General features: G+C 36.8%; 1 protein-coding gene across 1 annotated transcript in view; it reads left to right on the top strand.

Moving 5' to 3' along the window:
- Positions 1-22,249, top strand: part of LOC128982193 (TGF-beta-activated kinase 1 and MAP3K7-binding protein 1-like) — a 54,959-nt gene that overhangs the window by 5,651 nt on the left and 27,059 nt on the right. Inside the window, exons 3-5 of the mRNA XM_054401261.1 lie at positions 7,984-8,116; positions 8,702-8,936; positions 12,237-12,393. Of these exons, the coding sequence (XP_054257236.1) occupies positions 7,984-8,116; positions 8,702-8,936; positions 12,237-12,393 (525 nt within the window). The remainder of the gene's footprint in view (positions 1-7,983; positions 8,117-8,701; positions 8,937-12,236; positions 12,394-22,249) is intronic.

Raw genomic sequence — 22,249 nt, 5'->3', positions numbered from 1 at the left:
TTTGTCCTTCAACGAGGTGACAGTGCTGAATGTTTTTAGACACTGGATTGGAGGAACTTTGGGGGTTGGTCTCACTCCTGGTGACTTCTCTGGTGTTGAGGCTGGCTGCCCGTACCGTAACCGGTGACGTCACCGTAATAGGGCCCTAATTCCACATATTCATTTATTCAAACTATAAGATATTTAGTTGAAAAATATAGGTGATATTTTGCCTACATCAGCGCACCCAAATGTAACCACACATGGACACACGCCAAACAAGGTTTTAGATTTTGCAAAAGGATAGTAAGTCTACTTGCAGTATCCTAGGTCAATGATAAAATCGTGTTTAATCTATGTCATTCATCTGTTTATCTCTGAAAAAAAAAAACTGTAAAATATTTTCCCATAGGCTTTTCTTTGAAGACTCGTGGGCAGAGCCTCAATTCGTATACGGCAATGGTCTTACTGTACTTATCTCTGCGGTCTACTTATCTCTACTAATCTTGCTTATTTCCTATAATCAATCAATGAATAAATCAAATAAAATAACCTCATAGTTCTATAGAATATTTATATCCATCCAGCTGTTAGTTCAATCAAATTATATTCCACTAAAACAAACCCAATATTTTAAAGACTGCTCTAAAAATCAATTAGATCATCAAGTATTTTACAATAATATCTAAGTAATCTGTATATTAAAATGATATATAACTAGTGTACCTGTTGCTCGAATTCGAGCAATTGCGAAGCATTACAGGCGACTCACGAAGATTATGGAAATCCTCACGATCTACACAACAGTTAGATATAATCAAAATCTTTTGTAAATATCTTATCTTTTCTCAAAAAGCTGATCTTGTTTTTTAGTGTTTCTACAAATTTTTCCCTCTCATAGCCGCATTAGGTTGTCTATAATAACGATTATAAATGAAAAAAAAAACATTATTTCATTCATTATTTCAAAAACGTATTCAAGCGAGAGCTGAGCTTGAGTCTGCTTCAGTGTGTGGCAGTCAACAGTCAAGCCGCCCTAATAATCGATCTGAAACCAAGGTAGGACTTAGCATAAATCTTGATGTTGAGGAAGAACCGCAAAGCTAGGTTGAAAGGTGGTTGAATGAAAAAGAACAGACAGTTCTTAAGTCCTCATCAGCCATCATGACCTCAGCCGTGCAAAAGCTTGCGGATACCTTCCAAAAAGCTATACAGCCTGTTTCATTTCATCAAAAACTTCCAAGCTTCAGTGGCAAGCCTGATGAATGGCCGATATTTTTTTCGGCGTATGAAAAAACTGCCTATCTTTTTAGTGAGGATGACAACCTCATAAGAGTAAGGAATTGCCTAGAGGGAGAAGCATTTAGAATGGTTAAGCCTCTTTTTGTCTCAAGTCAAAATCTTAAGTCAATTATCAAGACCTTACAGATGCGTTTTGGTAGACCAGAACTCATTTTGGAGTCAATGTTAAAAAAGACTCGTAGGCTACCTTCAGTCAAGGAAGACAACACTACAAGTCTTGTTGAGTTTTCGACAAATATTTTGAATTTTACTGCTACAGCAGAGTCATTACATCTAGAAAATTATGTATTAAACCCTTACTTACTAAATGAATGTCTCAACAAACTTGAAGGCGTTTTCCACTTGGTTGGAAAAACAATGCTCAATCCTGAGTATTTACTTTCGTCCTACAGAAGAGAAACTCTGGCAGAATAAAACTGACATAAAGCCGGTTTATATCAGTTCTACCGAAGACAAACAGTTTAACTGTATGTTTTGTCTCAACAGCCACGAAAGTGAACGATGTGGAGTTTTCAGGAAGGCAGATGTATCGCAGAGATGGAAAATGATTGTCGAAAAGAAACTATGTTTCTTCTGCTTTCGACATCACCAGCTCCAAAAATGTAAAGTATAAAAGGTTTGTGGGATAAATGGGTGTAAGTTGTTTCACCATCGTCTTCTCCATACTGACAAAGTTGAGAGGTTTCCCAAACAGGACAGCGAACCGCAAAATAAAGAAATTATTAGCAGTCATGTTGTTAATAACCGTGTTCTACTAAGAGTATGTCCAGTGACATTATATGGCCCAAGTTGTCAGATCGACACTTACGCACTCTTAGATGACGGGTCAACAGTATCTTTGTTGGATTCAGCTACAGCCGATAAATTAGGCGTCAACGGTAGTATTGAACCCCTCACGACATGCTGGTCCAATGCAACCCAACATTTCGACCCAACATCCATGACTGTGAAAGTTAAAATTAAAGGGTTATATGAGGACGAAGTATTTACATTAAACAATGTACGAACCCAGTCACCATTGGACTTACAAATGGTGGATACTGTCAAACTAAAAAAGAAGTGGTCTCACTTACGGTCAATTGGTCAACCTTTACCGTCAGCAAATTTTAAACCTACAATACTTATAGGTCAAGACAACTGTGACCTTATTCTAGCAAGGAAAATAATTGAAGGTCCTCCCAACTCTCCAGTTTTGTCTTGGAGCCGTTTAGGCTGGACATTGCACGGTAAATGTCATGAACACATTGGGCGAGTAGATAGTCAATTCACTTTAACGTCTTTTGAAAGTGAAAAACTTCATGATATTATCAAAGATTCTTTTGAAATCGAAAATTATGGCGTGTCCCTAGTAGAAGATGACAATGTGAAATCAGTTGAAGACGAAAAAGCCATCAAGATTTTAGAAGATACGACCAAAAAAGTAGGGGATAGGTATGAATCCGGCCTACTATGGAAGTCAGAAGACTTTAAATATCCACCGAGCTATGAAAATGCGCTGAAAAGGCTTAAGGGTATTGAAAGGAAGATGGCAAGAGACGAAAACTTTCATAACAAATACAAAGCCAAGATCACTGACTTTGAAGAAAAAGGTTACATCAGAAAACTACGTGATGACGAAGCTAATGTTATAAATGACCGGACGTATTATCTGCCTCATTTTGGGGTAATAAATCCAAACAAACCTGACAAACTGAGGTTAGTATTTGACGCAGCTGCTAAAGCGAATGGTGTGTCATTCAATGATGGTTTGCTTAGTGGTCCTGACCTTTTGAACCCTCTGCCAGCAGTACTTCTCAAATTCAGATTAAGAAAATTTGCGATCGCAGGTGACATACAAGAAATGTTTCATCAAGTATGTATCAGAAAAGAAGATGTCGATTCGCAAAGGTTTCTATGGAGAGAAGATCCGAACAACGAACCAGATACCTATATCATGGAAGCAATGATATTTGGATCAACAAGTCCCCCGAGTACTGCCTTGTATGTAGTAAACAGCAACGCCAAGAGGTTTCTACAAATTTACCCAGAAGCAAGTAAAGCGATCCTCTGCAGTGAATACATGGACGATCTACTAGACTCTACTGATACAGAAGAAGAAGCTAGAATTAGAATAGAACAGATAACAGAAATTCACAAGTCCGGAGGTTTTAAAATCTGAAACTGGTTGTCAAATTCAAAAGAAATTTTACTTGAAATACCGGAAGATTTGAAGACAAACTCTACAAAACAGCTGCAACCTGAAAGTCGTCTACCTACAGAACGTATCCTCGGAATGTGGTGGGATGCTGAAACTGACCACTTTTCATTTCACCGGAACGCCAAAAAGGTACAGTTAGTTGAAACAAGGTATCCGACCAAACGTGAAGTTTTAAGAGGAGCTATGTCCATTTTCGATCCATTGGGATTAGTTGTACCTACTACTATAAAAGGGAGAATGCTTGTTCAGGACATTTGGCGAACAAACATAACGTGGGACGAAGTTCTTTCGATAGAACTTAGTAAAAAATGGCAAGACTGGCTACAAGAAGTAAAATGTCTGCAGAGCTTCACCATACCTCGATGCTATTTTAACGTCAAAACAATTGAAGAAGTTGAACTCCATACGTTTGTTGATGCTAGTGAAGAGGCCTATGCAGCAGTTTCATATATACGCCATGGATGTGCCAGAGGTACTTACAAGACCATGCTTGTTATGGCACGTGCCAAAGTAGCACCACTCAAACAAACAACCATTCCCCGACTAGAACTCCAAGCAGCTGTTCTTGGATGCAGAATAGCTTGTAGCATCATAAAAGACATTGACTTAACTATTTCTCGTCAGATATTTTGGTCAGATTCTGTAACAGTTTTGCACTGGCTGAAATCCGACCCTAGACAATTCAAACAGTATGTTTCCAATAGAATTGGAGAAATTCAAGATTTGTCTAAACCTGAAGAATGGAGATGGGTTCCATCAAAACAGAATCCGGCAGATGTTGCAACTAGAAGTAACAAAAAGTTTACATCAGCCATGCATTCTGAATGGATTCACGGACCCTCATTTCTAATGCGAGAATCTAGTGACTGGCCAATACAACCGGCCACACTACAAGTCAAGGATAACGAAGAAACAAAGAAGAAATTCGTCGGAGTTGTAAACAGTAATGAAAACCCTCCTCTTTTGACAGTTGAAAACTTTTCTTCTTGGGAAAAAGTGACACGTGTATTAGCATGGGTACACAGATTTGTTAGCATGCTAAGGTCCCATACTACCATCACCACCAAAAAGAAACTGAAAACGGTCAACGTAGATTTTGGAAATATACCAGAACTTCAACCAGAGGAAATTCAAAAAGCTGAAAAGAACTTGATATCAATGTCTCAAAAGGCAAGCTTCAATGAAGAAAAAAATTTCCTGCTGAAGAACAAACCGCTACCAAAGTCCAGTAGAATATTCTCTTTAAATCCCTTCATTGATCAGTCTCTAATAAGAATGTCGAGTAGAATACATAGTTCACCAGAAATAAGCGAAGAACAAAAGCATCCTATCATTTTAGACGGCAAAAGTCATACGGCTAAACTAATCGTAAAAATGTTTCACGAGAAATGTTTCCATCAGGGCATCGAGACTGTTATCAATATGACTAGACAACAGTTCTGGATCTTAAACGTACGATCAGTCGCCAAGAAAGTTCAAAGGAGCTGCATGAGGTGTAGCATAGACAATGCCAAACCTTATCCTCCTCAGATGGCTGCACTACCACAGTTAAGGACCTCAAAAGTGCAACATCCATTCTTCTACACTGGAGTGGATTATTTCGGACCTATCGAAGTTACTGTTGGCCGCAGACATGAGAAAAGATATGGTGTCTTATTTACCTGTTTATCGACTCGAGCAATTCATATCGAAACGGCTCATTCTCTTAACACAGAGAGTTGTATAATGGCGATTCAACGATTCATCAGCCGAAGACCAGTTCCCTCAGAATTAAATTCCGACAATGGCACAAACTTTGTAGCTGCAGATAGGGAACTTAGAAACGCTGTAAAGTCACTCAAGCATGAAAATATCCAAAAAGACGTGGTGAACTACGGGATAAAGTGGAATTTCATTTACCCGCGAGCACCACATATGGGAGGCTGCTGGGAAAGACTTGTTAGGTCTGTAAAGACCGCATTAAGGAGTGTTATGCGCTGCCAGTACCCAAAAGACGAAGAGCATCAGACATTCATGGTTTGCGTTGAATTTATAATAAATTCTCGCCCACTCACACATGTTTCTCTGGATCCCAATGACCCCGAACCAATCACACCAAACCATTTTCTAAGAGAAGCTTACAAAATCAACCTAAACGAAGACCAACTGTGTAAACGACAATTAGCTCGTGTTAAATCACTCCTAGACGGCTTCTGGAAGAGATGGCTGCACGAGTACCTTCCATGCCTTTCAAGACGGTGCAAATGGCACAAGAAATTGGACCCACCAAAGATTGACGATCTAGCAATAATAATTGAGGAAAACTGCCCAAGAAATACATGGCCCCTTGGCCGAATCTCGGCTGTCTACCCAGGTCACGATGGCCAAGTACGAATAGTAGACATCACAACATCAAAAGGAACTTATCGCCGGCCTCTAACTAAAGTTGCAGTCCTTACCGTTGGAGGGGAAAAGATGTAATATGTTGACACATTGATTTGTGTTCTTTAATATGTTTAATTTATGCCTGCCTTCTTTATTTATTCTAATAGAACTAACACATGTTTTATTATTATATTATGATTGTAAATAATGTCCAATAAATACACATCTTTTTTGTCAAAGTCTTGTCTGTCTTTAATATTTTTTACAGATACTTGACTTCAATAAAAATAATTGTAAAAGTTACTGTGATAAAAGGATTTTCCACTGATTTCGTATAGAACGTTATATTGCAAAACATGACATGATACAGAAGAAAATCAATTTTAAATTCAGAAAATAACATTGCAAATACTTCTTTTGGACAATATTCAGTAACTCCCAATACATGTGTGTTGTTTAAAATACGATTTTAAAATTAACAGCTGTTTCATTAAAAAATATTATCCACATGGCCAAAATGTAAACAAATCTGTGGAGGGATCTTTAAAGGCTTCTGTGGCAGAGCCCTAAGCAAATTTACTTAGTTTTTCTTTTGATAACTCATCTACAGACCAAGACCTTTCTTTGGAACCTCTACCAAGTTTCTACTCCCAGCCGTTCTCTCAAATTAGTGGAGACAAAGTTTCCAATTAAATATTAGATTCCCCCATGTTAATCTTATGGGAGAAAACCCAACTTTTATGGAAGATCCTGCACAAACTAATAAAGATATGAAAAAATGAAAAATACTTTGCATAACTACAGATCAGGGCCAATTTTTACACTTTAATAATTAAAATCGGTCCAAAAATGAGGGAGGAGTTCTGTTTACAAAAATCGGCTTAGCGTATTATATATATAGAAGATGTTCTATTTTCCTTCAACGCTTGGTTTGAACACAACCTGCAATGTAGTATTTGAAAGATGAATTATAAGTAGGCCTAACATGTTTAAAAATAATGAACTCAGTGAAAGTGATTGTGAATATAATGGTAGACCAGAAATAGCAGAAACTGAAAACATGTTTCATTAAACCTGTTACTGTACCTGAAAAATCAAGAAAGAAGTATGAACGAGCATACGAACTGTTTTCCTCTTGGAGCGCAAGTAAGAAAGTTACAAAACTGTCAGAAAATGTTTTTTTGGCATATTTTGAAGAACAATCTACTTGTTTATTATTTGTTTATACTGATTATTACTGTTTATACCTGTACTCTTGAAAATAAGTAACACTTAAAGATACTACGACTACAATCAGCTGGTGCAATATTTCCCATTCCATTCATGGCTTGGGTTTAACATAACCTAAAACGTGTTGTGTAGTGTTTGAAAGACTAATTATTTATATGCTTTATAGTGAATGTAGGAAAAATATAATGTGTAACACAAGTGCAAAAGGCCTTTGCTCCACTCGAGATCATTCCGCTCTTGTGTGCAGCAAACTACCACTTTGCTCACTAGTTACACAAATAACTATCGTAGATACAACAATAACCAGAATTAATTCAAAAGTACAGAAAGGATTTTACAGAAAACCTACAAACCGATCCTATATTACCAACCAGCAGATTCAAACCACCCATACTGCCAAAAGATTGCTGTCTTTTGATCTCTAGTTTACAGACTTTCAAATTACAGCACAGACAAATAATGGATGGTGTTTTTGGCCCCTAGGGACCTCAAAACGAAAAAAAGGTTTTACCCTGACACCTGCGGTAATATAGCTCATTCCCTATATGGGAAATTCGCTATAAAAGCAAACATAACCTAAATGTCATTCTATGTACAACTAAAAAGGTTATCTGTGTGTTATGATAAGCTAATTAAGGTGGTAGGAAAAATCTTGTGAGTATTACAATCACAAACAGTCATTGCCGATCTCAAAATGTATGCATCTACAGTTCATGAGCGGCAATGACGTACTTTGCCAATACGTACTTACACAAATAGCTATTGTAAGTACAGTATAGGCTATTGTGCTAGTGATAAGATGATAGCTTAAGAAGGTCCCAGAAGATGCCACACAAGCTGCATAGGGTAACACAAACATCTTACCTACTCAGTATAAGTTTCCACTTGGATTTATGATTTCCACGTTTCAGGCAAGCATTTATCTCTGTAGAGAAAAGTTACTCACTCAGTATTGGCGATACATTGGCTGAGCGTACGTGTGTTAAAGAGGAAATTCCAGACGGGTTAACATCTTATGAAGCCTACCAAAAGTATCCCCACCTGGTAAGCATCATGTTGTCATACTCGTGCGGTTTTACATCATGAAATAGCTTTACAATATTACGTATTCTACTAATCATTAGTGTTTGAGATTGTGGAAACTCATAGCTAGGACTTTATCTCCTCTCAATCTACAACCTCTCTGATTCTCTATTTTTTACGGATGATTGTGCTCCGCACAACTGAAAACAATATAAAACCAGAATCAGTATGTTCAGCAACACCATTCCTCTATATTGCCCTTCAAAATAAGTCCTGACTAAAAGTACAGTGAAATCTGGCCTTGATGACGTAGCAGCCTGCAGTACATAGGGCCTACCCAGCAATCTTATAAAAGGTCTAATAGATAAAAAAAAGTATGTGTGTCACAGAATTTTGTCAGAATCATTTTTGTAATGATTATTACTATTATTTCATTGCGAGATATATCTCTTTCTGTTATTTTAAACAGCCATGTATTTATCAAACATGTCACCCTTCCAGTAGTCATTCATGTAATACTGGTATTGTCAGACTGAATTTACGTTATTGCAAGGTTAAGACATCATATCATTAGTCAACTTCAATGATACTTTTCTGTCTTATCAGGTCGACAAACTGAAGCGGCTGAATGGTGAGCTGTCTAGTGGTACCACTGCAGTGATCGCCTTGATTCGTAACAACCGACTCTTTGTTGCTAATGTTGGAGACAGCCGAGCTCTTCTTTGTCGTACAGATGAGAACAGAGTGATGAAAGTGGTGCAGCTCAGCTGTGACCATAACCTTAGCAATGAAGATGAACTTTTGCGACTTTACAATCTCGGACTAGAAAAACTGACTCCAGGTGGATGGATAGTAATATGAATAAGTATAATATTATCTCAGAAGAAATTTACTTCTTTCTAAATTACACATTAATACCCCCGCCGCAGCAAACCTGCCGACTAAGCGAATTTCCATTTGTCTGAATTGATTTTCAGTTAAATATACAGGGTGATTGATATAAGTGTGCCAGCCGTTTTATTCAAAAACTATAAGAGATATCAAAAAAAGTTAAATGGTAAGTGCCTTGGATTTTTTATTTGAAAAATTGCAGTCAAGTCAAACAAATTATTTTAGCCGCCATTTTTCCAATATGGCCGCCAACTTTGATTTTTCTTACGGAACACCCTGTATTTTATGATGTATTCTGATAGAAAAAGTAATTTTAAGACGATTTTATTCTTGTGATTTTTTTCATAAACCTAACCGTTTTAAAGATAATAATGGTTTAAGTTTTGAAATTTCTGCATGAGGAAGAGTTTCGATAAAGGCCTAAGCAAGCATGCCAGCTGTTTTGCTCGAAAACCATTCAAAATTTCACAACTTAAACCATTATTATCTTTGAAACGGTTAGGTTTATGAAAAAATCACAAGAATAAAATCGTCTTAAAATTACTTTTTCTATCAGAATACATCATAAAATACAGGGTGTTCCGTAAGAAAAATCAAAGTTGGCGGCCATATTGGAAAAATGGCGGCTAAAATAATTTGTTTGACTTGACTGCAATTTTTCAAATAAAAAATCCAAGGCACTTACCATTTAACTTTTTTTGATATCTCTTATAGTTTTTGAATAAAACGGCTGGCACACTTATATCAATCACCCTGTATTTTAATAACATTAGGTTTAACGAGTACCTAGGTTTGCTGTTACAAGGAAACTAATAAAGTGTGTTTTTGAGTAAAATATTGATAGCTTAGTACAAAATAAATAAATTTGCCAAGTTTGATCAAAATATATCCATAAAGCGAACTACAACGACAATATTCTCCATAAGAATAACATGGGAATTTTAAATTTACAATTTTTTAAATTTTCTCCGTTACTAATAATCGAACAAAAATACTTTTATATACTAAATTATTTGTTTTTTTAAGCTCTTTAAAAAGGTCTAAGGAGAAATCGGGAATTTTTGTGTTTTGAGGGTCAAAAGTGAGAAAAACCAATTTCTACCCCATAAAACCCCCCGTAAAGCCCCGTTCCCATGGTCCGATCGTGCTGGTTTGCAAACTCATTCAAGTTTATCCTGCTTTACACCTTTAAACCAAATTTCATCAAAATCGGACAAAAATTACTCAAGTTATCGCGTTCACGGACGTATATATATATACATATATAAAAATTTGAACGAATGGTGTTTTTGGCCTCTGGGGACATCAAAATGAAAAAGTAAATCGGTCCCGGGTCTAGGTCTTACCGTTCCACCTACGGTAATAGCTACTTCCCTATAGGGAAATTCGCCAAAAGAGGTAATTGTATGAATTAGAATAAAATTGGCCGATGTTGTCGCATTCCTAGGTGGTTAATATCATGAAGGGGAGCTGAAATTGGGGGGGGGGAGGCACCACAAAGAAAATAGCTTAATTATATCTCATGAACCAAAAGTCATATGAATACGTTAGACATGTCAAACTGTGCAGAAAAATGTATTCTAAACGTGGACATTTATTGCATTTTTGTTAGGTTTAATCAGGAATATTATGATTTTTGTTATTGTTTAGAACCAAGATTTTTTTAAAATAACAACTTTGAAGAGTAGTATACAATAGGGAAATAATATTTCCGTGTAATAAAACTATTGCGTTACATAACTTAACAGCTATACAATCCTCAGATCCAATAAACCTAACAAGCAAAGGCGTAACATGTGTCTCGGTCATTGCTCTAGCTAGGCACCGCGCACAAAATGACTCGAAAGTCATATGAATACGTTAGACATAACCAACTGTGTAGAAAATGGGTTCTAAAAAAATTATTATGTAGTAGTTGGACTCATTTTTTTACAATTTACACTTTTTTATTTTATAAATATTACAGTAATTAAAATATAGTGAAAATAGCTTTTAAAAGATTCTTAGCTATTATTAAAATACCCCCACCGCAGCAAACCTGCCGACTAAGCGAATTTCCACTTCTCTTAATTGATTTTCAATTAAATCTATTTAAATAATTGAATGAGGTTTAAATGAGTACCTCGGTTTGCTGCAACAAGGAAACTAATAAAGTGTGTTTTTTTAGTAAAATATTAATAGCTTAGTATAAAATAAATAAATTTGCCAAGTTTCATCAAAATATATCCATAAACAAGCAAACTAAAACATTTTACAATATTCTCCATAAGAATAAAATGGGAATTTTAAATTTGCAATTTTTTGAATTTTCTCCGTTACCAATAACTGTACAAAAACACTTTGATATACTGAATTATTTGTTTTTTTAAGCTCTTTAAAAAGGTCTAGAGAGAAACTGGGAAATTTTGTGTTTTGAGGGGAAAAATAAGAAAAACCATTTTTTACCCTATAAAACCCCCCGCAGGAAAATCATAATATTCCTGATTAAACTCATCGTAATTAAAAAAAATTATATTTTCAATAACTTCTCATCATTTTCCCTTAAACTATTATGTCATATGACTTTTGGTTCTCGAGATATAACAACCTATTGTGTGCGCAGCGGCCCCCCAACTTCACCCCCTCCCACCATGTTATTTACCACCTAGGAATGTGACAAAATCGATTTTCTTCATCTTGGTTACCCATAGCAACAATCAAAAGTCAAATGATTGTTACACTTTTATGGATTGTACACTTTTATGGATTTATGGATTGTAACACTTGTTACACTTTTATGGATGCTCAAACCCCCTTAGTGCCTGGACTAATAAGATTACTTAGCGATAAGGATTTTAGGATTAAAGTAAAAAACTTTCTTTGTAATCAAGCTATTCTACTCAATAGAAGATTATTTGTCGAGAACATGAACGCCACTGGACTTAAATTAATCTTACAAATAATGTGACATGCCAATGTATATGTATGAAATTTTTGCTGGTAAATAAAATCTCATTCTCATATCTTTTCAAGGAGAAGCATGATCGTTCTTTTACTTACGTAATTTATACTTCCTTTCTTTTTATTTTTGACTTGATTTTCACTCTTTCAGACGGATGACACTAACGTCAACCTGTGACCCAAAACCACTATTCCCCAACAGATCAAACTTTTTTTCACTTGAAATATGAAATCTTTGGAAATGAGTAACTGTCATCAGTACACTCTGTCGGTTGCTCAGTTCAAAGACTGTAGCTTCTCTGTATTACAGGGTCTCGGCTGGGTAACCAGGACAACACCCGGTGTTTGGGCAACCATCTGGTCAAGGTGGAGTACAAGGAGTTTGAGGAGCTAGCATGTGCGACGGCAGAGCCAATCATAGCTGAGCCGGAGATCAACGGAGGCATTGAGCTGGACGAATCATGCAGGTCACTTTTAACTAAGGTTCCAACTAGACGTGTGCGAGCAATTTCATTATAGAGCTCAGTCTAGCCCCAAAGCTTGAGTGATTGAACAACAAGTCATTATTCGAGCCCTGCTGAGCATATATTATTGCAATACTATTGTAGTTGCAAAAAGACTACTATAGTAGATTTACAGATTGACTAGTACTATTTGAAGTGAAAGGTAAAACTCACACCACAGTTAAACATAGATACTTTATTAGCCAAGATCCCAAAAGTAAGTCTTCAAGTTCAAAACAACAATACAATAAAAACAAACATCAAATATGCAACATATGATAACAATTATAAAAATACCAAACAGCACATCTTCTCTTTTCTCTTTTTTTTTTAGTTTATTTATAAAAATCTGAATCACTGTATCTAAGAGGTGGTTTTACACTTCTTTTAGGTCTGTCATTTTCATTGCTATTGTAATTATGTCCAGCATCAGTTTCAGTTCCTTGGTCTTCTTGGTATTGGTGTTCAAATCTATTTTCACCATTTTCAATAGGCCTATGCACAGCTATTATATGTCTCCTGTTCCTTCTGATCTTCCCTGCCTGTGTATTTATCAGGTAGGAGCGAGGATGATTTGATCTATTCTCAACATGTCCATAACATTTTAAATCTGGAATCCAAACTTTGTCATTTTGATCAAGCTGTGAGAGATTTCTTACACCTTTCCTTACATCGTAGTTTCTCTTATTTCTTTCCTTGATTGAAAAATCCTTCTCTTTAAACATTTGCAATCTTTCCCTTGTTACCTGTCTGAAGTTATTTATTGACGGTAATGTTGATCGGAGCTTCCGTGAATAAAGTAACTCTGCAGGTGAAAGACCAGACTCTAAGGGTGTATTTCTATATTCTAGCAATCCAAGATTTGGATCACTACATTTCGTTAGAATCCGCTTCGCTATGTCAACTGCTTTTTCTGCTTCTCCGTTTGATTGTGGATACCTTGGGCTTGATGTCACTATACGGAAACCATATTCTTCAGCAAAATTTTTAAAATCCTGAGAAGTAAATTGCGGACCTCCATCAGCTCTTACCACATATGGCACTCCATGTCGAGCAAATATATTTTTCAATCTAGCAACCACAGCTCCAGTAGTCAATGCATCGACATAAACCAGTTCAAGAAATCTAGAATAGTAGTCTTGCACAACTAAATACCATTTCGCATTACATTTCAAAAGGTCAATACCTAAAGACTCCCAGGCATTTTTTGGTAGTTCAGTCAACAGTAAAGGTTCTGATTTGTTACTTCTTTGCTCCAAGCAAACTGGACAATTTGTTACAAGTGTAGCAATATCTGTTGAGCAGCCAGGCCACCACACCGATTCATACACTCGCCTTCGACATTTGACAATTCCCATGTGACCTTCATGTATTTTACTCAGTATTTCCTTTCTCAACGATTTTGGAATAAACAGTCTTGTGCCTAAAAGGAGGAATCCTTTACTGATGTTTAGATCAGTCCTGTACTTCCAATACACCGAATTTTTATTCCAATTGTTATTCACAATCCAGGATTTAATTCTTCCGCATTCCTCATCAGTATCCTGAGCTTCTTTGATTTCCTTGAGCCTTTTGTCAGAACAAGGAATAGCATCTAAAATACTCTGAACAAACATATCTTGTTCCAATATGTCTTCATGTTCTTCATTTGACTTAATGGGGTTCCTAGACAAAACATCTGGTACATAAAATTCTTTTCCTTTCACATATGTTACTTTATATCTAAAACAAGCCATTCTCATTCTTAACCGCTGAAGTCTTGCCGATAAACTAGCGATTTGTTTACTTCCAAGCACCTGAACTAAAGGTTTATGGTCAGTCATAAGTTCAAACTCGGTTCCTAAAACATACTGTGAAAATCTCTCACATGCCCAAGTCAGTGCCAGTGCCTCCTTTTCTATCTGAGCATAACGCATCTCTGTCGGTGATAAAGATCTCGATGCATAGGTGATGGGTTTCCACTTTCCATCCACAAATTGTTCAATCACCCCTCCTAGGCCAAATGACGAGGCATCAGCTGCAACTCTGGTTTTACGATTTTTGTTGTAAGACACCAGAACTGGATTTGAAGAAATTAGGGATTTAATTTTATCCCAAGCACTCTTTTGAACGTCAGACCAAACCCACTGATAACCTTTCTTAAGTAAAATTCGCAATGGAGCTGTAACTTCAGCCAAGTTAAACTTCATCAAATAATTAACCATGCCAAGAAATTGCCGAAGTTCGTTAACATTATTTGGGGTTTGCATTTTCATAATGGCCTCCACTTTCTCAGGATCAGGCTTTATCAATCCATTTTCAATCAAATGTCCTAGAAATATAACCCTGTTCACATTAATGTTACATTTATCTTTATTAAGTGTAACATTGTGTTCTCTCAATCTTTGTAATACATTTGCTAGCCGATGGTCATGTTCTTCCTGTGTTCTACCGACCACAAGTATATCATCTGCTTGGTTTACTACCCCATCCAGTCCATCCAAAACTTGGTATATCCTCTTCTGGTAAACCTCTGGGCCAGAGTTAATACCGAATGGTAACCTCTTGAAAAAGAATCGCCCAAAAGGAGTTATAAAAGTCGTAAGCTTGTAACTTTCATAATGTAAAGGAACTTGAAGAAATCCATTTGTAGCGTCTAGTAATGAAAATATTTGTCCGCCTTCAAAAGGAGTTATAAAAGTCGTAAGCTTGTAACTTTCATAATGTAAAGGAACTTGAAGAAATCCATTTGTAGCGTCTAGTAATGAAAATATTTGTCCGCCTTCTAATTTACTTAGACTTTCTTCTACAGTTGGTAGTTGCCACCTTTCTCTCTGAATGCTTTTGTTGAGTTCGGTATAATCAACACATAGCCTCACTCTATCACCTGTCTTACGCGGTACAACAACAATTGGTGCACACCAGTCTGTTGGTTCTACCACTGGCTCAATTATTCCCTCAGAATGCAGTCGATCCAATTCTTCTTTGACTTTGCTCAATAATGGAGCGGACACTCTACGAGGGGCTGCCACAGCAAAGGGACGAGCATTTTGTGTTAGTGCAATTCTGTAGTTTTCCCCTTTCATTTCACCAATAGAACCAAAAACATCAGAAAAATGAGAAAATATTTGGTTAGAGAAAATCGAACTATGTTGAACTGAATTAGGTTTAATTTCAACATTGCATTTCTACTTAAAAGTGGAGTAGGTTGTTGCTCAATGACATAAATATCTTCTACAATAGATTTATTTCTAAACACTAAAGTAGCAACGATCTTACCAACCACTTTCAACTTAGTTTTCCCCGGACCAAATAATATTTTACTTGTTTCACTCGTTTCCAGTTTTAACTCCTTGCAAAGATCATATCCAATTATAGAAACGTCTGCTCCAGTGTCTAACTTAAAATAAATATCATGCCCCATAACATTAAGTTTTACTTTACAAGGATTTTGTCCTCCAACCTCTTCTATGGTCAATTCCCCTAAATAGGTTTTAGGTTTTTCTAATAGTTCATTACTTTTATTAATTTCTCTCACTTCAAATCCTTTGGTGCAACATCTCACATAGTGTCCCTTTATTCCACATCTGAAACATGTAGACTGATTGGCAGGACAATCATTGCTATTGTGATGCCCAACAAATCCACATTTGTTACATTTACCTTTCTTTGAAAAGCTTTGATCTTGACTTTTATTGCAAGAACTGTCCCTAAACCGATGTTTAGTGGATTGATTAATCCCCTTATTGACAAACTCAATTTCTGGTGATTCCCTCACTACTTTTTGTTGTTGTTTTAAACTCTCTGCTTGTCTTGCTTTCAAAATTGCTGTACTTAAGGTTAATTTTTCGTCCAACTGTAAATTTTGAGAAAGTTTATCATCATTTACCCCAATTACTATCAAATCTCTAATTAGTTCATCTTTTAATTCCCCAAGTTTACATCGCTCTGCCAGTTTGTGTAAACTATTTATAAAAGAATCAACAGGTTCCCCCTCAGACTGACGTCTTTTTAGAAATTTAGCTCTCTCATATACAATATTGATTTTGAAACCTAAGTAAGACTCAAATCTACCCTTGACAGTGTCATAACTCTGTAATTCTTCATCTTTTAATCCGAAAGATGTTAGAAGGTCTTCTCCTTCATCTCCTAGACAGTATAAAAGCATATTGACTTGATTTTCCCCAGTCTTACTGTCTAATCCTGAAGCTAATCTAAACCTTTCAAATTTTCTTATCCATCTAGGCCATTCAGAAGGTTCCCTGAAATTGAAAGGTTCAGGTGTGACAAGTTTGTATTGAACTGTACTAACTGTACTACTCACTGCTTCAGCCATTCTTAGTTCTTTCTTCTCCACAAAAGTTTATTTAACCTGACACCATGAAGTGAAAGGTAAAACTCACACCACAGTTAAACATAGATACTTTATTAGCCAAGATCCCAAAAGTAAGTCTTCAAGTTCAAAACAACAATACAATAAAAACAAACATCAAATATGCAACATATGATAACAATTATAAAAATACCAAACAGCACACTATTTAGTAGAACTTACAGATTTATACACATTTTTCAGCAAAATATATCAAAGACAGTGTTTGAGAAAAAAAATCAACGAAGACATAGAGAAAATCATTACTGGGACTGATAACATGGACTTAGACTAAATCATACAAAAACAAGACCAATAATAATTTGTCATTCGCGTTTACGAAACTCAATTGACTTTGACACAGTGAACTCAGTAACTATAAATGGGTCAGCTTTACTTTACTATGACAAAGTGAAAAATCTAGGACTTCCTATAAACTCGACGCTTACTTGGGGAGATTCAGTAATAGACATACGTAAAAAGGTGTTTGCATCAATCCACTCACTGAAGAAGTTACAGAATTTTTCACCTTTACACATAAAGTTACACCTAGTAAAATCACTTGTCTTCCCTCACTTCACTTACTGTAACTCAGTGATCAATGACATGACTGTAAATCTCGCTTATGCTCTCCAACACAGAACTACTGCTTAAGATTTGTTTATGATCTGAGACGTAATGAGCGCATCACTCCTTTTTATGTTGACTCTAAATTACTAAAACTATGGGACCTAAGATCAATAAAAATTCTTTTGATAACCTATTCAATATTAAAACATATTTTCCAAAATATTTTTTAAACGACTTTAAATTTGTAGCTGAAGAAAGTGTAAGGAACTCACATTCTGCTTCAGTTACTTTGCGTATGCCTCATCATAGAACAGCAGTTTATGATAGAGCGTTTGTTGTTTCTGCTTGTTGCCTTTGGAATGATCTCCCTCCAGCCATTAAAACCCTTGATAGTCATCCCCGGTTTGTGGCAGCACTAAAAAATCTGTTTTCTAGACGTATGGCCATGGTTGGTATGTCCTAGGCATGCGCTTGGTTGTTCACTGACAGGTGTGCGTGCAAGCTTTTGCGAGTGTGAGTTTTGTGTGTGTGCGAGCATGTTTGTGTGAGAGGTGTTTATCTAAAGTGGTAAATATGTTAAGTAATCTATGTTTTAAAAGTTTATTGTTTCTTTTTACGTTAAATATTGTAAATAGATTGTAGTATTGGTATTGTACAGTATATGTTTGGATTTTATATATCCACAGGATAAGTGTAAGAGAGGGCCATGTGGCCCTAACTTTGCCTGTTTAAATAAATCATTTTTATTTTTATTTAATTTCAAAAAGGGTCTGCAAAAATTGGGTAGTTAAATTAGGGACCTGACAGACAATAGACATAACAACAACACTGGTCTTAATTCCAAAATGAAATCCAGACAAACACTGTACAGTCCACTCTATCCATCTGTCATGGCCACATTGATGGCTCTGGCGGGAGTCTAGCCAGTGGTGATTATGGTGGCAAATTCAAATTGCCATTTATACTTGGCGTTTTACCACAGGACTTAAATTTACATGCTAAAATTTTGTTTTTAAGACGGTCATTTAATTGTAAAACATTTAATAGGGGTAAATAAAGAATTTTCTTCACTGCTTCAAGTTCCTCTATGACATCATGGGGATCGTTAGCGACCCCACGAAAACGGCTTTCAAATATTGTTTTAAATATAGATATATAATTTCAAATATTGTTTTATATATTAATATACAGGGTGTTTATAAATGATTCATCAGGTTTTAATGACATGTATCTATACTTATTTAATACGCAAGCAGGTTTTTTGTGACAATTACTCCTCCAAAACTACTGAACCGATTGACATGTTTTTGGGGTCATTGGAAAGAGCGTAAGGTGAAGTTGTGCAGGAAACTTTCTTTTTAGGAAAATAATTAGAGAGTGAGGCCTGGGGGCCCTTTAAAGTTTCGTATTTCTCCATAAGATTAACATGGGAAACAAACATTGTTGTGAAACTCCAGCTGTTGTCAGAAATGCTGTTCTATTTAATTTAATTTGTTTACAAGGAGAATTGTTTCTTGGTGCCATGTGGTTAATGAATTATACTTATGCATACATTTTAAATAGTGATGGTCGGATCCGGATATCGGACTACCGGATCCGCCGGATCCGAGCTAGAACCGGCACCGGATCGGATCCAAAAAATTCCGGATCTTGGGCTGGATCCGGTTTTGATAGATCCGATTTTTTCAAATTTTTCCCCGATTTTTTCCTAACACAAAGCTGTCTGTATCACTGTACAACACTGATTTTTTAACTAACACAAAGCTGTCTGTATCACTGTACAACCCCGATGTTTTACTAAGACAAAAAGCTGTCTGTATCACTGTGCAACCCCGAGTTTTTACCAACACAAAGCTGTCTGTATCACTGTACAACACCGATTTGATTACTAAACACAAAGCTGTCTGTATCACTGTACAACACCGATTTGATTACTAAACACAAAGCTGCCTGTATCACTGTACAACCCCGATTTTTTACTAAGACAAAAAGCTGTCTGTATCACTGTGCAACCCCGAGTTTTTACCAACACAAAGCTGTCTGTATCACTGTACAACACCGGTTTGATTACTAAACACAAAGCTGCCTGTATCACTGTACAACCCCGATTTTTTACTAAGACAAAAAGCTGTCTGTATCACTGTGCAACCCCGAGTTTTTACCAACACAAAGCTGTCTGTATCACTGTACAACACCGATTTGATTACTAAACACAAAGCTGTCTGTATCAATGTACAACACCGATTTTTTTACCAACACAAAGCTGTCTGTATCACTGTACAACACCGATTTTTTACTAAGACAAAAAGCTGTCTGTATCACTGTGCAACCCCGAGTTTTTACCAACACAAAGCTGTCTGTATCACTGTACAACACCGATTTGATTACTAAACACAAAGCTGTCTGTATCAATGTACAACACCGATTTTTTTACCAACACAAAGCTGTCTGTATCACTGTACAACACCGATTTTTTTACTAACACAAAGCTGTCTGTATCACTGTACAACACCGATTTTTTTACTAAAACAAAGCTGTCTGTATCACTGTACAACACCGATTTTTTTACGAACACAAAAAGCTGTCTGTATCACTCTACAACCCCGAATGTTTTTACTAGCACAAAGCTGTCTGGATCACTGTACAACCCCGATTTGTTTACTAAACACAAAGCTGTCTGTATCACTGTACAATACCGATTTTTTTACTAACACATAGCTGTCTGTATCACTGTGCAACCCCAAATTTTTACCAACACAAAGCTGTCTGTATCACTGTACAACACCGATTTTTTTACTAACACAAAGCTGTCTGTATCACTCTACAACCCCGAATGTTTTTACTAGCACAAAGCTGTCAGTATCACTGTACAACCCCGATTTTTTACTAAGACAAAAAGCTGTCTGTATCACTGTGCAACCCCGATTATTTACCAACACAAAGCTGTCTGTATCACTCTACAACACCGATTTGATTACTAAACACAAAGCTGTCTGTATCACTGTACAACCCCGATTGTTTACTAACACATAAAGCTGTCTGTATCAATGTACAACACCGATTTTTTTACTAACACAAAGCTGTCTGTATCACTGTACAACCCTGATTTTTTACTAACACAAAAAGCTGTCTGTATCACTCTACAACCACGAATTTTTTTACTAGCACAAAGCTGTCTGTATCACTGTACAACCCCGATTTGTTTACTAAACACAAAGCTGTCTGTATCACTGTACAACCCCGATTTGTTTACTAGCACAAAGCTGTCTGTATCACTCTACAACACTGATTTTTTACTAACACAAAAAGCTGTATGTATCACTCTACAACCCCGATTTTTTACCAACACAAATCTGTCTGTATCACTGTACAACCCCGATTTTTTCCTGATTTTTTTAATAACACAAAGCTTTCTGTATCCATGTACAAGACCGTTTTTTCCCCGAGTGTTTGTCTCTTGATGCAAACAACTTATATGGCAAGGCCATGTCTCAGCGTTTGTCTCTTGATGCAAATAACTTATATGGCAAGGCCATGACTCAGTATTTGTCTCTTGATGCAAATAACTTATATGGCAAGGTTATGACTCAGTGTTCGTCTTTTGATGCAAATAACTTATATGGCAAGGCCATGTCTCAGTGTTTGTCTCTTAATTCAAATAACTTATATGGCAAGGTCATGTCTTAGTGTTTGTCTCTTGGTGCAAATGACTTATATGGAAAGGCCATGTTTCAGTGTTTGTCTCTTGATACAAATAAATAACATATATGGCAATGGCATGTATCTTTCCGAACTGAATCCGACCCGATTTTTCGGATATCTTCACACCTCTAGTTTTTAGTTTTGTACCTGGATGATAAGCTAACGGCCTATAATTTCGTCTCAAAAATATACCGTTAGGCTCTTATTAGACGAGGCAGCCAAGTTGCGCAACCAGCCGGGCAGCCAGTCGCCTGTCTGGCTGCCTAGCGTAGCAACCAGTAGAGCAGCCAGTAGAGCAGCCACAGGGCAGCCACAAAATTACCAACTAGGTCAGTCTCTTGTTGACAGTGGAACAGTGTTGGTGGAACAGTTCTGTCGGGGAGAGACGCTGTCAGAATGCGAGATGAATATTTGCTTCTTCTGCTACTCATGAAAAAGAGAAGACGAAGGAATAGGATAATGCATATACATCCTATTCTTTCATCAAGAACAGAAAAAAAGATTATATTACACCCTTTTTGACGAACTTTGCGCAGATGATAATGAGATGAACGCACTTCCACGAGTGAACTGGTGTGTTTCCACTACTACTGATGTGTGGCAGCGGGCGACTGGCTGCCCAGTGTAATAACCTCCGTAAGCTACACAGGAGCACGACCAGACCGAGCAGCCAGTGGTTGCCTGTGCGGTCGCCGGGCTCGGCAACCAGCCGGCAGCCAAACAGTGGCTGCGCAACTGGCTGCCCTCGTGTAATAAGCTCCATAAGAACCAATGCCCAGTGACTGGCTGGCCGACTGGCTGCCCGGCTGGCTGCGCAACTTGGCTGCCTCGTCTAATAAGGGCCTTAGTATTTTAATCTCACCCGATGCCTCGTGATAAAAAATAATAAAAGTATGATTTAAATTGGCATTCTGTTAATTACGTTTTTTTTTTTACCCGCCCTTATGACAGTGTGTATATGTATCTGGATACGGATCCGAAGATCCGGATCCGAATTTTTCAAGATCCGGATCCGGTACCGACATTTTCTTGGATCCGCCCATCACTAATTTTAAATGCTATAAACTATATAAAATATAGTACTGTAATACATTAAGATATCTTAATTTAAATAATCAATAAGCAGGATTCAGCCTTTGCCTGTATGTTTCCTGGTAAGTGTGTTGTAACTGTTTCTCTTAGTATATTATAGTATCT

The sequence above is a fragment of the Macrosteles quadrilineatus genome, unplaced genomic scaffold (assembly GCF_028750875.1).
Source record: "Macrosteles quadrilineatus isolate MER2022 unplaced genomic scaffold, UCM_ALF_1.0 Scaffold_1__1_contigs__length_201487025, whole genome shotgun sequence".
NCBI lineage: Eukaryota > Metazoa > Arthropoda > Insecta > Hemiptera > Cicadellidae > Macrosteles > Macrosteles quadrilineatus.
The sequence above is the reverse complement of the archived record's forward strand: the minus strand, read 5'-3'. Positions and strand labels throughout refer to the sequence as shown.